The sequence below is a fragment of the Mchenga conophoros genome, linkage group LG9 (assembly GCF_057382185.1).
Source record: "Mchenga conophoros isolate Kocher_MC1m ecotype Shallow Benthic linkage group LG9, M_conophoros_male_GT1.1, whole genome shotgun sequence".
Classification (NCBI taxonomy): domain Eukaryota; kingdom Metazoa; phylum Chordata; class Actinopteri; order Cichliformes; family Cichlidae; genus Mchenga; species Mchenga conophoros.
In genome coordinates, this window is record NC_140534.1 from 10,641,381 (window position 1) to 10,655,274 (window position 13,894).

Here is a 13,894-nt window from a genome sequence, read left to right on the forward strand (position 1 = left end):
AGGAACTGATGACATGTGTCAGCAGAGGCTTTCAGGGTTGTTTAGAGTAGAGCTGATAGTCTTAAAGAACACGGCGATTATGACAATTTAACACAATGATCTGAGAAAAATGTCTGTTTCTCTCATTTTTACTGTATTCTGATCAAATTTCCAACATTCTTTTAACATTTCAAAAGAATTTGTCTTTCTTCCACTTTCACACTTGGCCCTAAAAACACCAACATCTGTGCATCACCCTTGTGTCAGTCTAATGAACCTAACATGTGAGTGATACATAACACACATTCACACTGGCTGCATATATCAGTCCGGGGGGGCAGAGCAGAACTCTGTATGAATCAGACGCGCTCACATATTCAGGCTTTCCAGAGGCGTTTACCATCAGAAGAAGCAGAACAATGAATCATCAGCACCCCGCAGAAGAACACAGCAAGCAACAACTCTAACAATAAAGACGTGCTGGAGCCAAAAGATGCAGATAGCGAGTTTTAAACGATAACGCACAGGATCAAAGGGGGAGAGGGTAAAAACCCACTGCCTCCTGAGATAAAGATCAGCAAGTCAAGCTGGCAGCAGACGACACAAAACGCTCTCTGGAGGAGGCGGCGACTGTGGAGCAGGCCGACGGAGAGGCGGATCGGCAGACAGGAAGCTCCCGGGGTCCCACAACAAGATGTTGCACGTCAGACTGGAGCAGGATATCCCCATGTTGGTGACACTGCCCATCGAGGTACAGCCCAACTTGGCAAACCAACCCTTCCCTTTCTTGGACACCACACTGGCTGATCTGGGCATCCAAGACTGAGTCTCACTCCGTGTGGGGACGTTTTTTTGTTTTTGTTTGTTTTTTAAGAAGCAATCATGTGTATATATTCAGCTCAGAGCTGAAGGAGAGGGTGGTTTGGGTTGACACCAAGAAGACCCATCCTAGAGGTACGGCGGTGGGATCCAACTGCAGGGATGTGGTCAGATGGCAGTCTGTGGAAATCAGGTGACAGTGAGAGCAACTTGATTTTCCTATTTTGTCCTTCAGATACGAGTGAAAGCCCAGATGCCAGGAGACAAGCAGCTCCAGGAGGTCCTGTACAGCACCGAGGTCCACACTGACCGCTCCTTCTGCTGCACTGGAATGGATATCCTGCCCTGGAAACAGACGTGTGCAGGTCTAGAAGCAGTTTAAATCCCATACTTTTTTGATCTGTGAGGCTCTTAATGTCACGTCTGCAGCCATGAAAGTCAGCTCAGGGTTTCTTGATTCTGATTTTTCTTTGCTGTGTCACATTTAGCTCATATCTGTATTGCCATGCCCTGAAAACAAGCTGCCGGGCTTTAGTCAGGCTCAGGGACAACGGGAGATCTGAGGAGCAACACGATGAGAACAACTAAAACTGAACAAACTTAACATCTGATTACCTTTTTTATTTGTAAGAAAAAGTTTAACATGAACGCGCCAACTGTCCACAGCAAAGCTTATTATGACAAGACTGCTTTTATTCAGTGATGTCAAAGTGTCATCACTTCATACCTCTGAACTGACATTAGATGTATTGCATACCTTGTTAGAATTACACTGTTGAAGCATTTGTAAAAAGCTTCTGTCCTTGTTAATTTATGTTTTAGGATAAGTTTTTGGGCTGTGTAAGGTCACAGGTTGCATTTCTGAGCAGAGTAGTAAAGGTAAAGTAAGTGTTTTCAAAACTAGCCACTCAGCATGTGTACAAACAGTGAGAAATCTCTGAAGAAAACCGTTTGAAGGAGCAAGAGCACACGCTTTTCTCCACAGGTTAAAGCCCGCTGACTCCCAAAGAGCAATGGGAATGAAAAACTCTCCTTAGCAGATTAAATCCATTACTTCACACTCTTGAGAACAAAGCAAGAAGTGTGTCCAAACCGCGTAAAGAACAGCAGCAGCGATTTATAGTGAAGCAGGAAATCAAAATACAGAACACAGGATGGTGAACCCGAACTCCTAACATAAGAAAAAGTAAACACGGCATGCACGTTAACAAGGGTCTCTGCTGTGCAGGAAGTGAGGTCACAGCTGCTTGGACCTCAGCACTGTGGTTCTGGGCAAACTTTCTCATGAGTGCTACTGAAATGTTCTGGCTTTCTGTGGAGGAGAAACAAACTGAGAGTTAGAGGTCAACACTGGAGACAGATCACTACAAAAGAACCAAATACTGATGAGAGTGCTGTGCACGATGCTAAGAGACATTAGATATGAAGCTCTGAGTCATGAGGGTTCATTCAAAGGAATTTTAACATGCAATCTGATGAGTTATTCTGCATGTGGCCATAGAAATCTTCACCTTTATCAACATCCTTGTTGCCCACGACATGACTGGAAGCAGCAACTATGGGTTTCATTAAATTCACGACCTGAAAGAGATAAAAAAAATAAAATAAAAACATTTAAGAAAAAAGTGTAATTAAAAATATTTTTAAAATTTAGGGACAAAATGCACAATGTGAAGTAATTCAAGATTTACATCAGAGCATGTCAAAGTTTCTGCATGTGTTGGATTGTAAGAATAACTGATTTAACATTTAATAAAAGAAATGATTGGTTGGAAGTTTTTCCTTTCAAAGCATCTTTCTAAACATGTGAACAGCTGCTCTTTAATAATCAATATGAATCAAAGACTTCTGTCAACACAAAATAAATGTAAGGAAACACTTTCCTGTGCAACATCCAGTTTCTATAACTGACGACAAGCTTGGACCACAGTGATCTAAACTCATCCTCTACATTGGAAATGTAAACAAATGTAAATGTGGTTTTTACTGTACCAGAGCAGGGCTGTGTGTGTAGAGCACAGCCAGGCAGCTGAACACTGTATGGTTCTCTTTTTGGTCCTCTTCGAGCGGGAGACGAGCCACCAAAGCTGGCAACACCGGTCAGTGAACACATTCAGTTTTCAGGCCCCTCTTCTGTGGAACCAGCTTCCAGTTTGGATTCAGGAGACAAGATTTCAAGATTAGGCTTAAAACTTTCCTCTTTGGTAAAGTATATATTTAGGGCTGGACCAGGTGACCCTGAATCCTCCCTTAGTTATGCTGCAATAGACGTAGGCTGCCGGGGATTCCCATGATGCATTGAGTTTTTCCTTTCCAGTCTCCTTTCTCACTCAGTATGAGTTAATAGACCTCTCTGCATTGAATCATATCTGTTATTAACCTCTGTCTCTCTTCCACAGCAGGTCTTTTATCCTGTTTTCCTTCTCTCACCCCAACCGGTCGCAGCAGATGGCCCCGCCCCTCCCTGAGCCTGGTTCTGCTGGAGGTTTCTTCCTGTTAAAAGGGAGTTTTTCCTTCCCACTGTTGCCAAAGTGCTTGCTCATAGGGGGTCATATGATTGTTGGGTTTTTCTCTGTATCTATGAAGCGCCTTGAGGCGACTTTTGTTGTGATTTGGCGCTATATAAATAAAATTGAATTGAATTGAATTATCTGAAGAAGAAGCAGAGTTGGTTTGTTTCCAGCTGAAATCATCCAGGCTCAGGAATTTGAATCGATCCACATCATTTCTGCTTGAACTAGAGAACATGAGTGTCGACTTACATTTGGTCTGTGAGACACATGTCATAGTGACAGTATTTGGGTTAATATGGCATTACTCACCCTGGTCGCATTTCTTCAATATCAGGCACCAAGTTCAGGAACTCGTTCTTTGCAGCCCGCGCAAGGTAGGAGGTCTCCAGAGTGGGAACCATCGGGAAGTTTTCACAGTCTGAGCAGGAGGGACTGGAGGCACGTGAGCTGTTCTCAGGGGTCCTTTAACACAAATCACACCAAGTTAGAATCAAATAGATAACCTGTCAATAACCGTTTGCAGATCGAGGTCAATGTTCCTAAAAATATGTTTACTTCTGGCCCATGGAGCCACAGCGCGAGTCCGAGAGAGAGGGGCAGGTAGAGGAAGGGGTGAGGGTGGCACTGCTGAAGCTCGTCACGGATGGATCACGTCCGATCGGTGAGATGAGAGAAAGCTGAAGTGAAACAACAGCAGGATGAGGTAGACGTCAATATAGGAACTCCCTGATGTGACACAGAAAGGCTATTTTTTTATTTCTTTGTATTATTTCTCACCTTGCAGTCACTGATGCTGTTCACCAGCTGCTTGTATTCAGTATTGAAGGTGTGTGTCAGAAGGCGCAGGCACTACAACACAACAGGAACAAGACCGATCAGCTCCGAGCAGAGAAGGAAGAAGGCAGCAACAAGAACGCCCACTAAGCCCACGTTTTTCTCACCTTGGTGGCCAGCTCCTTCTCACGCTTTCAAAGGTGGTGCTGGAGATCTGCGAGGAGACGGAGGTGGATGTGGACAGAGTGCCGGAGCTCACGCTGGGGGACAGAGACTCACTCAGGGACTTGGTGGTGGGAGCTGTTCCCACGGGAGCCGCCTCTCCCAGAAGGTGACGGGTCTTTTCCACCTGGACGAAAGATGGGGGCGAATGTGAGGTGGGGAGAAGAGGGGAGGTTAGTCATGTAAAGTCTGTACTCTAAGAAAAAACTTTTTAGAATAGCACTTTGGTCTTTGAGCTGAAAAGTCATTTTTCCCTCTACGATATTAAACAGATTTATTTCTTTATGAATCTTTTAAGGCCCCACCTCCTGCAGCTGCTCCATCTTCTCCAGCTCCCACTGGTGCTCTAGGATGAGGCTATCTCCTCTGGGCCTCCAGCCGGCCAGGTTCTCCTCTCCACGCACATAAGCCACTGATGTGTCCAGGACCTTCCTCCTCCTCCTCTGCATCCCTGCTCAGGACATGAGCCCTCATTAGGATGAAGCTCTCCACAGAATTATGATAAAACAGCTGCCGTTCTTTAAACATGTTTCATGGCCGCTCACCTGGGCTTCCAGTGTCAGACATCTTACACAAGCTCAGCTCGTAGATCCCAGTCACTCGGTTGCTATAATGAAGCAGAAGTTTTGAACAAGGAAACTTTGTAACAGGGCAGATATCTTTGATTGTGAAACAGAGATGGCCACAGTGCAGCAGCCCAGATTTACCAGTCAGCAGTTTTGGAGTATCCAGTCCCAAAGAGGTTCTTGAGAGAACGGGGTGGGGAAATCTTGGCGTCTCGGGAGTAAAAGACCGTGCAGATGTCTTTGGTGATAATGGCAGGCTGGATGCAATGGTCCAGCTGCAGAGAGGAGATAAAGGGTGTGTGTTAGACACGATGACATCAAGAGACTTAAAAACACGTACAAACAGGTACAACACGGCGGAGCAGCGGCTGACCTCCAGATACGCAGATAAGGTCATGTAGATCTTCTCTCCGTAGGGAGTGACGCGGTTGAGCAGGAGGGAACCTTTTAAGGGTGTTTTTATTTGTGCTCCCTGGCCTGGAAATAAACGGTTTCCGATCAGACCTGCTTCATCTTTGTGCCCTTGGTATCTGACTCGCTTGCTCCCCCATGCATTTTAAAAGAATCCTTCTCTTCAGCATGAAGTTCTGGCTCAGCTTTAGTGTCTGCATTACATGTACACAAAGACAGAAACATTCAATGATAAAAACACACAGTGGAATAAAATTGTAAGACGTCATCAGTTGATGCAGTTTAAGGACACTTGTTGTTCTGTGCAGTCTCACCTGGAGCTCACGCTTCTAGTTCATGCCATCATCACCAAAGATTCTTCAATTAATAGTTTAAAGATGTCCATGAATGCACTGCTAACTGCTCTTCACCCTGATAAAAATCAACATGCATTTAGAATAAGAAACACTTTTACAAAACCAAAAGCTTCACTGTACTTAGTGATTTATACGTCTACAAAACAGGTTCAGTTTGTAACTGAGAGAGCGGCTCAGTGGCGCTGAATTATATTTCCAATAGAAACACAATTTCATATGTTGTAGTAACAACACACTGCCACAAGATGGCAGCCTAGGCCTACTTTACCATGCTGTTCCAGTAAAAAAGAAAAAGTGACAGAGCCTTGAAAGAGTGACAGAGACACTTTTTATGAACTCATCTGTAATGTGTCACCTTTTCTGTAGGATGAAGAAGTGCTTCCCTTCTTTTAAAGTAAATACAGGCATACAAAGATCCTCTAAACATGTTTCTGAAATAATCCTAAACACAATCATTAAATCAAAAATGCAAGAAACTATTTATTTAATCACTCTTCTTAACTTAATTCCTTAACTTAGTAAAAAAAAAAAAAAAAATAGACAAGAACTTTTCTTCTGTCTCACCTCTGTCAGTTTTCATGCTGTTGCAAGAACAGGTGGAGGTGCAGGTGGAACTTTGACTTCAGTGTGGTTTGTATGTGCAGGCAGGAGTGTGACATCTCAGGACAGCAGAGGGTTGTCGAGCACGGTGACTCCTGCTGCGACGCCCCCGTCTGACTGTCCTGAGCTCTTGGTCCTCAGCAGACGGCCCACACACTCATTCATCACCATGTCTTTACCCTGCCTGTAAGAAAACCAAGAAAAGGCTAACATTAGAAACAGCCACCAACCAATCCCTTTTACTCCACCACCCAAAAACCAGTGAGAAACACTAGCTAGTATTAACTTGGAATCAAAGTGCACTAATCCCCAGGCTCCCAGCATAACATACAGTCCAACACAAACTCCACAAACTGTCTTGCTTCAGCTGACTTTCCTTCACCTTCTCTCCAGACAATCTGTTGTGCTCTTTTCAGCACAAAGCCACACTCCTGCTCACTGATCCTCACCTCTTTTTAACCTAGTCTCAGCAACTTTGTCCCATAGCTTGCACATCCTTTCCACCTCCATCTTTCTTCCCAGCCAACTGATACATACCTTTTCTCCTTCCTTAAAAGCCAGCCTAAGAAATACGAGTTCATAAACGCCACAGAGAAATAAATCAGAGGAATAAAATGCAAATGATATTGCTTACACTGAACAGCAACACCCAGGTGAGGATTATCTAATGCCAAATTTTCCAAACAATGAACAAACCGTGCCCTTTGTCTCACCATGTCTAGAGTGTAGAGGTCAGCCAATGTCGCTCGGATCTGCTGCACAGCTTGAGGCTGGTCTGGGAAGAATCTGTCCAGGACTCCAGGTCTGGGGAGCACTTGCTGAACCTTCTTGGTACCAGCCAGGTGAGCGCTGATATCTGGACACTTCACAGCTCGAGAGCGCTCCATGAGGAGACGAGCATCCCAGCTCTGCAATGGAAAACAGACAATGAATTCTCTGCTTTTTATCATTAGATGTATTTCTGTATTAAAAAATTCCGTTTAGTGGGCCACTTTGTGCTGGAAGAATTTTTCCAGCATAAAATAGCCTCTATCATTTCACTAACTAACTTATTTCACTGCTGCTAATGACGTTTCACAAACTGTCACAGGTTTTTTAGCTTCGTTCGTATAAACTTTCTTGTGGTTGAGATTCCCGAGAAAACAGCCAGCACACTGAGCAGCAGAGGGTGACAACAGTTGGTTTCAACAAAAAAACGGCATCAAAAAAGTCACGGTCATCAGAGCAACATCAGAGAAACAATAAAGTCTAACCATGGAAGGCACAAACACAAAGAACATCAACAATGAGCACCTTTCTTTTTGCTGAAAGTGATATAGCTTTCTGTTACCATCAACTGAAACCGCCAACATTTCAGGTGTGCATGCTGGGCAGCTGAAGCTGACATCACAGCACAGCTGCTCTTCCTCATCCAGAAAGCTGTGCTGCAGTGCATCGCTTTTGGCACGCCCAGTCTGTATGTACAGAAACATAACAGAGGAGTAAATATTTGCATCTGCTTATTGAAAAACAATATCAAAGAAATACTTCACTCAGCCTTCCCCCACACTTGCAGTTGCTTGCAAAAGTATTCGCCCCCCTCAGATCTGTGGCAAGATCTGAAACTGCTGTTCACAAACGCTGTCCATCTAATCTGACTGAGCTGGAGCTGTTTTGCAAAGAAGAATGGGCAAAGATTTCAGTCTCTAGATGTGCAAAGCTGGTAGAGACAGACCCTAAAAGACTGGCAGCTGTAACTGCAGCAAAAGGTGGTTCTACAAAGTATTGAGTCAGGGGGCTGAATAATTACGCACACCCCACTTTGCAGTTATTTATTTGTAAAAAATGTTTGGAATCATGTATGATTTTCCTTCCACTTCTCACGTGTGTTGGTCCACTTCTTCTTTGTGTTGGTCTTTCACGTGGAAGTCCAATAAAATTGATTCATGTTTGTGGCTGTAATGTGACAAAATGTGGAAAAGTTCAAGGGGGCCGAATACTTTTGCAAGCCACTGTAGTACCACGCTCCAACAGTTTTGCAAAAGCTTCCCTGGAGAATCATGGAGAAAATACTTTTAGTTCCAGGAAGGAGCTCAAGAGGTCTAAAGTGTAAAGAGTAGACATGTTGACAGATGCTGGCCAATATCCACTCCTAACCAGGTCCTTTAAATCAGGGCTGCACTGCTGCTGCCATGTTTGACATCTGTGTATCGCCTGGTGCACATCATAACGTCCTTGGACCAAAAAGAAGAAGAAACAACATGAATAATACACCACTGCCTTCACAGATGACTTCTGTTAAAGCAATACCATGTTCTGATTGTACAGCAAGGGCAGAAAACATGCTCCATCACACTATGTTCAAATCCATCACAGAAACCTAAATAGCAGGTTGCTGTTTACTATTAATGTCGATTAAAATCACGATTTTTCCTGCTGATACTGTGAAGTTTACGCAACCCACAGGAGCAGTTTCAAAGCTTTACTGTTGGCAGAATGCGAGCTACCAAGAAAGAGAAAACCACTTAAATAGATTCTTTCTAACTGGCTGTAGACACATATGAAAACCAAAATTACATGTGGTTGGAGGAATGGCTTTAAAAACATCAATAACACTTTCTCTGCTGTGGAGTGGCTGATGTTCGTGATGTAGAACATCACAATCCCCACAGAACCATTCCTCTGGAAGACACTCTCTGCACATAGACAGGACTTTGAACAAATTCAGCAAAATTTGAATAACTGAAAGTAGTATGCACTCAGATCCAGCCACTCTTGACAAAGGTAGCAGCTTCTATTTTGATATTATAGCTCCGGGTGGCTCAGTGTGCTTCACTATGAGCTGACGGTTAAAAGGACATTTGTCAAACTCATGTGGTTTTATAATTATTAAACTTCTCACACGCTCAAAGACATAAATGTCAGCCAACAAGGCATCGCTCATCAAGCTTAGCTCCATAGAAATGTATGTTATTGACACTTAATAACAGCAGGGTGAAGACAGTGGCAACACAGAGGATGGCCAACAGCTTCTGTGTCAGTGAGACATTTCAGCTGGTGTGGCCGTGCTTCTTTCCAGCACTCAGCAGCTTTCTGCTGCCAAAAGGACCGTGACACTGCCCTACTTCTTTGAGCCTCCGGAGAACGACATCAATCCAAAAAAGCAGACAGCCTTTTCAAATACTTTTCTCTAAAGAATGCAAATATCAAGTATTCTTACTCCCCTTTCTTTCTGATAATGTCACTTTTACAAATCCTGTCCCATCAGCTCTCATGGCTGGTTTGGCTTTGAGGGTCGGGGAGGACAAAAAGCTATTAAGGACCTTTTGATCTGCAGTCCAGTTCTCCTCTAAAGTATTAAGGATGAAGCAACAGTGCTCCTCTTTGCTATTCTGAAATGTGTGTTAAACACAGTGTAGAAGGTAAGTAGAAGCTTACACAGCACCATCAGCCATCATGCTAAATTTGCATCTTCAAAAGTCAATGCAGCCAGACTCACACCTGATTATAAATGTTCAGGAGACACTGTTGAATGTTTAGTGTTAACTTAAATCACTCATCATTTACAGTATTACAGAGTTCAGGGTTATGGGTTAGCACTATCATGTTACCCGTAACTGTATTAACTATGGTAGTAACTTAACTAGCAGTGTTGGTCAAGTTACTTGAATAAAAGTAATCAGTAACTAATTACTGATTACTTCCCCTAAAAAGTAATCCCCTTACTTTACTGATTACTTATTTTCAAAAGTAATTAATTACTTAGTTACTTTTTAAAAACATGATTTATGACCTGAATAGGTAATAACGCAATAGATCTTTCAGCCCAATTCTACTTTTTCTGCATCATCCATCATACAAAATGTAATCAAATGGAAAAGTCTGTTTTTAAAACTTGTTTTATTAGTTTGAATCTTTTTACTTTATGCATCAAGCAAAAATTAAATTATATGCAACATCCTGACTAGAAGAAATTTGTGGAAGAATCCGCGAGTCTCTCTGTGAATTTCCAATCCCGTAGTAGCGTACTCGGTGCTTGCTCTGAAGTTAAGGGTTTTTTCGCTGTAAAAAGAAGTTTCTAAAAGTTTTTGTCACTTTTTACGGAATCAAACTCAAAGTAAGCTCAGTACTTCCACGCTTTAAACGCTGCACGGTCATACTCTCTCTGCACTCCTCCATAGATTATCCATTCTTGATCTGCACACAGCTGTTATTGTCATGAGGCACTCTGGCCAAAAATTTTTCAGTAACGCAGTAACGCAGCGTGCTTACGGGAAAGTAACAGTAATCTAATTACCTTTTTTGCAATAGTAATCCCCTTACATTACTCGTTAATTGAAAAAAGTAATTGGATTACAGTAACGCTTTACCCCGCGTTACTGCCCATCTCTGGCTGTGAAACACTAATGAAAAATGATTAACTCAAGTTTTTGCTGCTAAAGTTGGTTCCATCAGCTGCTGAATCACAGGATGTACTTGGTTATAGTCATTTGTGCATTTTGGGTTGCTTTAAATAAATAATGATGTGTTGTAATCATCCAGATCTAGAACCTTAAACTGCTTTTTCAGTGTCTGTAAATGAATTTCTTTCTTATCATTGGTGTCGGCTTCTGATTTGTCTGTTGTCAAGGTCTCACCTCAGTGTGATTCCTCACGTTTTGTCATGATTAAAGGATGAATGTGAACACAGCTTCAGTGTAAATGTGAATGAAAAAAAAAAAGCTGGAAAAAGGAGGAGCCCGGAGCTTCGTCTTTCGCTCGGCCTACCCCGATATAGCAGACCGACCGTCAGAGACTCGAACTTGGCCGTTAAACTCTGGGGTCTGAATGCTGGCCTCTTAACGCTGCGCACCACACAGCCGGCCAGAAGAAAATAGAAAAAAAGGACATTTATCTTCTGTTGTTCAACAATTTTTTTCGTTTTTTTAAATCTATTTAGCTTGTTGTGCAGTATTGTTGCTGTAAACAGTGTTGCTGTAAACAGTGTGTCACGTTACTTGAAAAAAGTAATCGGATTACAGTAACGCGTGGGCAGTTAACATCTCTGTTAACTAGTCATGATAGAAGCCAATATTTCTGTCCTAACATGGTCGGAATATGTTTGACTACAAGCTAACATTTACAGCATGACTTTAAGCTAGCACCATAAAGACAGTAAAAGACACTGTAATATGTAGAAATGCATGTGAAAAGTGTTATATTAGCAGTGGTTGTGCTACTCCACACAGCCACTTTAACATTACTGACACTGTGTTTCTTACCTGTAAACAGCGGGTCTTGTGTGATAAAAGCTTGTGCAGAAAGTAGCAGGTGTAGACTGGTCCATAGCACTGTATGAAGTGATAAGATGTGAAAGGACATATATAGGGTACCTTAAAGGGCGCCTTAAAAGTGTTTCCCTGAGCTTTTACTTGCAGCTTGATATCTAAATAAATGTAAATAAATGTGAATGAAAAAAAGAGAAACGAAAAAAAGGAGGAGCCCGGAGCTTCGTCTTTCGCTCGGCCTACCCCGCTATAGCAGACCGACCGTCAGAGACTCGAACTTGGCCGTTAAACTCTGGGGTCTGAATGCTGGCCTCTTAAGGCTGCGCACCACACAGCCGGCCAGTTGGAAATAGAAAAAAAGGACATTTATCTTCTGTTGTTCAACAATTTTTTTTTTCGTTTTTTTAAATCTATTTAGCTTGTTGTGCAGCATTGTTCCACACAAATGACACATGGAAACCTAGCTATTTTTTTATTGGCTTTCACAAAATGGGACTGCCAATGTTGGAGGTGTTACTGCGCCAAAGTCTTCCTGCTAGCCGGAAACCTGCTGGCGGCGCCACTATGTTCTCAGCACACTCTTCAGCATCAGCTTTGTTGCCTGTTTTCGGCACACCTACCTAGTCCCACTCATCCACTTTATCTGCTCATGGCAGATTTACCCACACTGAGCACTCCTTGGATTAAGGTAAATTGAAGCAGGTCATTATAAAAAAGACACACAGTTTATCATCTTATCCTTGTGCAACAGCTAAAAGCACTCTGTTCATTTGTTTGCTAGATTAGCCGCTAGCATACACACTGTGTTAGAGGCTTGTTGCTACCTAGTTAGCGATGCTACACACCTGTTACTGTGTATTTTTCAATGATTCAGCACTCCTTGGATTTTTAGACAGTAATGAGATCATGTGCACACTCCACAGAGGTCCAGAGTCCAAATGTGACCTCTAGCACCAAACGCTTGCTGTAGTTGTTGGTGTCAGAGGTGACACACAAGGTATCAGGTTTTCTGTGTGATTACTTTTTCATATAGGACCAAGTATGTTTGGATAGCGTTTTGCCCTTGAAAACTGCTGTTGAATATTAGACATTGTTGTCTAATGTTATAAATGTATTGATGTGAAAGGTGTAAGTGTGACAAATATGGAATAAGATAGGAAATCAGAAAGGAGGCAAATACTTGTTCACAGGGCTATAGTCTGTAAATGGTCTTCTTTTGGCTATAGTAGATCTTTTACTTGTTCATTTTTTAATTGTTTGTTAAAATAGTTTTTTTCCATCATATTGAGTATAGAGGAATGCAACTGTGAGCTTTAGCAATTATCCCGCTTCAACAGGACCGTGATCCCGATGTGTGAGACAGCAGGGTGCTGCCACTGGTGTTGTAATGTGTGATTTAGTTCCTCCTAACATTTCAGTTTTCTTCCAGTATCTATCCTCTGTGATTACTGGCTCTTTAGACAGATTTAATAGAAGTGTGTGAGCTATTGGCTCAGTATAAAGGGTCAGTAGTGTTTTCATGTCACCTATCCATCCTCCATTTAGTCACCCAAAGCATGTAGTAAATACTGCTCACTTTTATTCACCTTCTCTTAAATCCAGAAAAATTCCCACTTGTTAACGTTGAGTGTGTGTGTGTGTGTGCGTGTGCGTGCGTGCGTGCGTGTGTGCGTGCGTGCGTGCGTGTGCGTGCGTGCGTGCGTGCGTGTGTGTGTGCGTGCGTGCGTGTGTGTGTGTGTGTGTGTGTGCGTGCGTGTGTGTGTGTGTGCGTGCGTGCGTGCGTGCGTGCGTGCGTGCGTGTGTGTGTGTGTGCGTGTGTGTGTGTGTGTGTGTGCGTGTGTGTGTGTGTGTGTGCCAGTTGCAGCCTCCAAGTTGAACACCATCACCAAATCCAACCTGGGTCAGTGTGTCAGCAAGTACGACCTGCTGGTCTGGTTTGAGATCAGCGAGCTGGAGCCCACTGGAGAGTGAGTATCCACCTGGAGTGTTATATTCACGCACAAGCTTTAAAGGAACCATAAAAATGATCTCCAGGAAGAATATTATAAGTTGGGATGTTGTGTCACCTCCTCCCTCCATGCACAGGTACATCCCAGCCATCGTGGATCACAGTGGAGGCCTGCCCTGTCATGGTACCTACCTGCTGCACCAGGTACAGGATTGGTGCACATGTTGTTTCCTTATTACTCACACAGTGGTAACTGCTTCCTTTGTACACAGTTGAATATCTTCTTTTAAAGCGTAATGTTGCTCTAGCTGTGCTCACTGTGATCCTGAGCTCCTGTTATGTTTGCTGCAGGGGATCCAGCGGAGGATCACAGTGACCCTCATCCACGAGAAAGGCAGCGAGCTCCATTGGAAAGATGTTCGTGAGCTGGTTGTAGGTGAGCAGCCTGCCTTTAGGGTCT

At 43.1% G+C, this 13,894-nt stretch overlaps 1 protein-coding gene and 2 long non-coding RNA genes across 3 annotated transcripts; 1 reads left to right on the plus strand and 2 right to left on the minus strand.

The window, feature by feature from the left end:
- Window positions 1-137: 137 nt before the first annotated feature.
- LOC146566772 (uncharacterized) lies at window positions 138-2,921 on the minus strand. The gene is made up of 3 exons (XR_014893836.1): window positions 2,791-2,921; window positions 2,310-2,379; window positions 138-2,110 (listed from the first exon to the last, which is right to left on the minus strand). It is a non-coding gene; the product is annotated as an uncharacterized LOC146566772 (long non-coding RNA).
- Window positions 2,922-6,071: 3,150 nt separating this feature from the next.
- On the minus strand, window positions 6,072-7,675 carry LOC146566773 (glutathione synthetase-like). Its single transcript, XM_085286444.1, has 3 exons — window positions 7,571-7,675; window positions 6,954-7,148; window positions 6,072-6,424 (listed from the first exon to the last, which is right to left on the minus strand). Exons 1-3 carry the CDS (start codon window positions 7,673-7,675, stop codon window positions 6,416-6,418), a joined length of 309 nt encoding a protein of 102 aa, XP_085142570.1. The 3' UTR covers window positions 6,072-6,415.
- A 4,387-nt stretch (window positions 7,676-12,062) lies between these two features.
- Window positions 12,063-13,591, plus strand: LOC146566774 (uncharacterized). The gene is made up of 3 exons (XR_014893843.1): window positions 12,063-12,174; window positions 13,345-13,453; window positions 13,572-13,591. It is a non-coding gene; the product is annotated as an uncharacterized LOC146566774 (long non-coding RNA).
- The last annotated feature ends 303 nt before the right edge of the window (window positions 13,592-13,894 follow it).

What these genes read in the sequence shown, in the direction of transcription:
- LOC146566773 (XM_085286444.1), bottom strand. Translation starts at nt 7,675, where the DNA reads ATGCACTGCAGCACAGCTTTCTGGATGAGGAAGAGCAGCTGTGCTGTG. An exon ending in GTTGGCGGTTTCAGTTGATG is followed by an intron (nt 7,149 to 7,570) that starts GTAACAGAAAGC and finishes TTTCCATTGCAG; the next exon opens with AGCTGGGATGCTCGTCTCCT.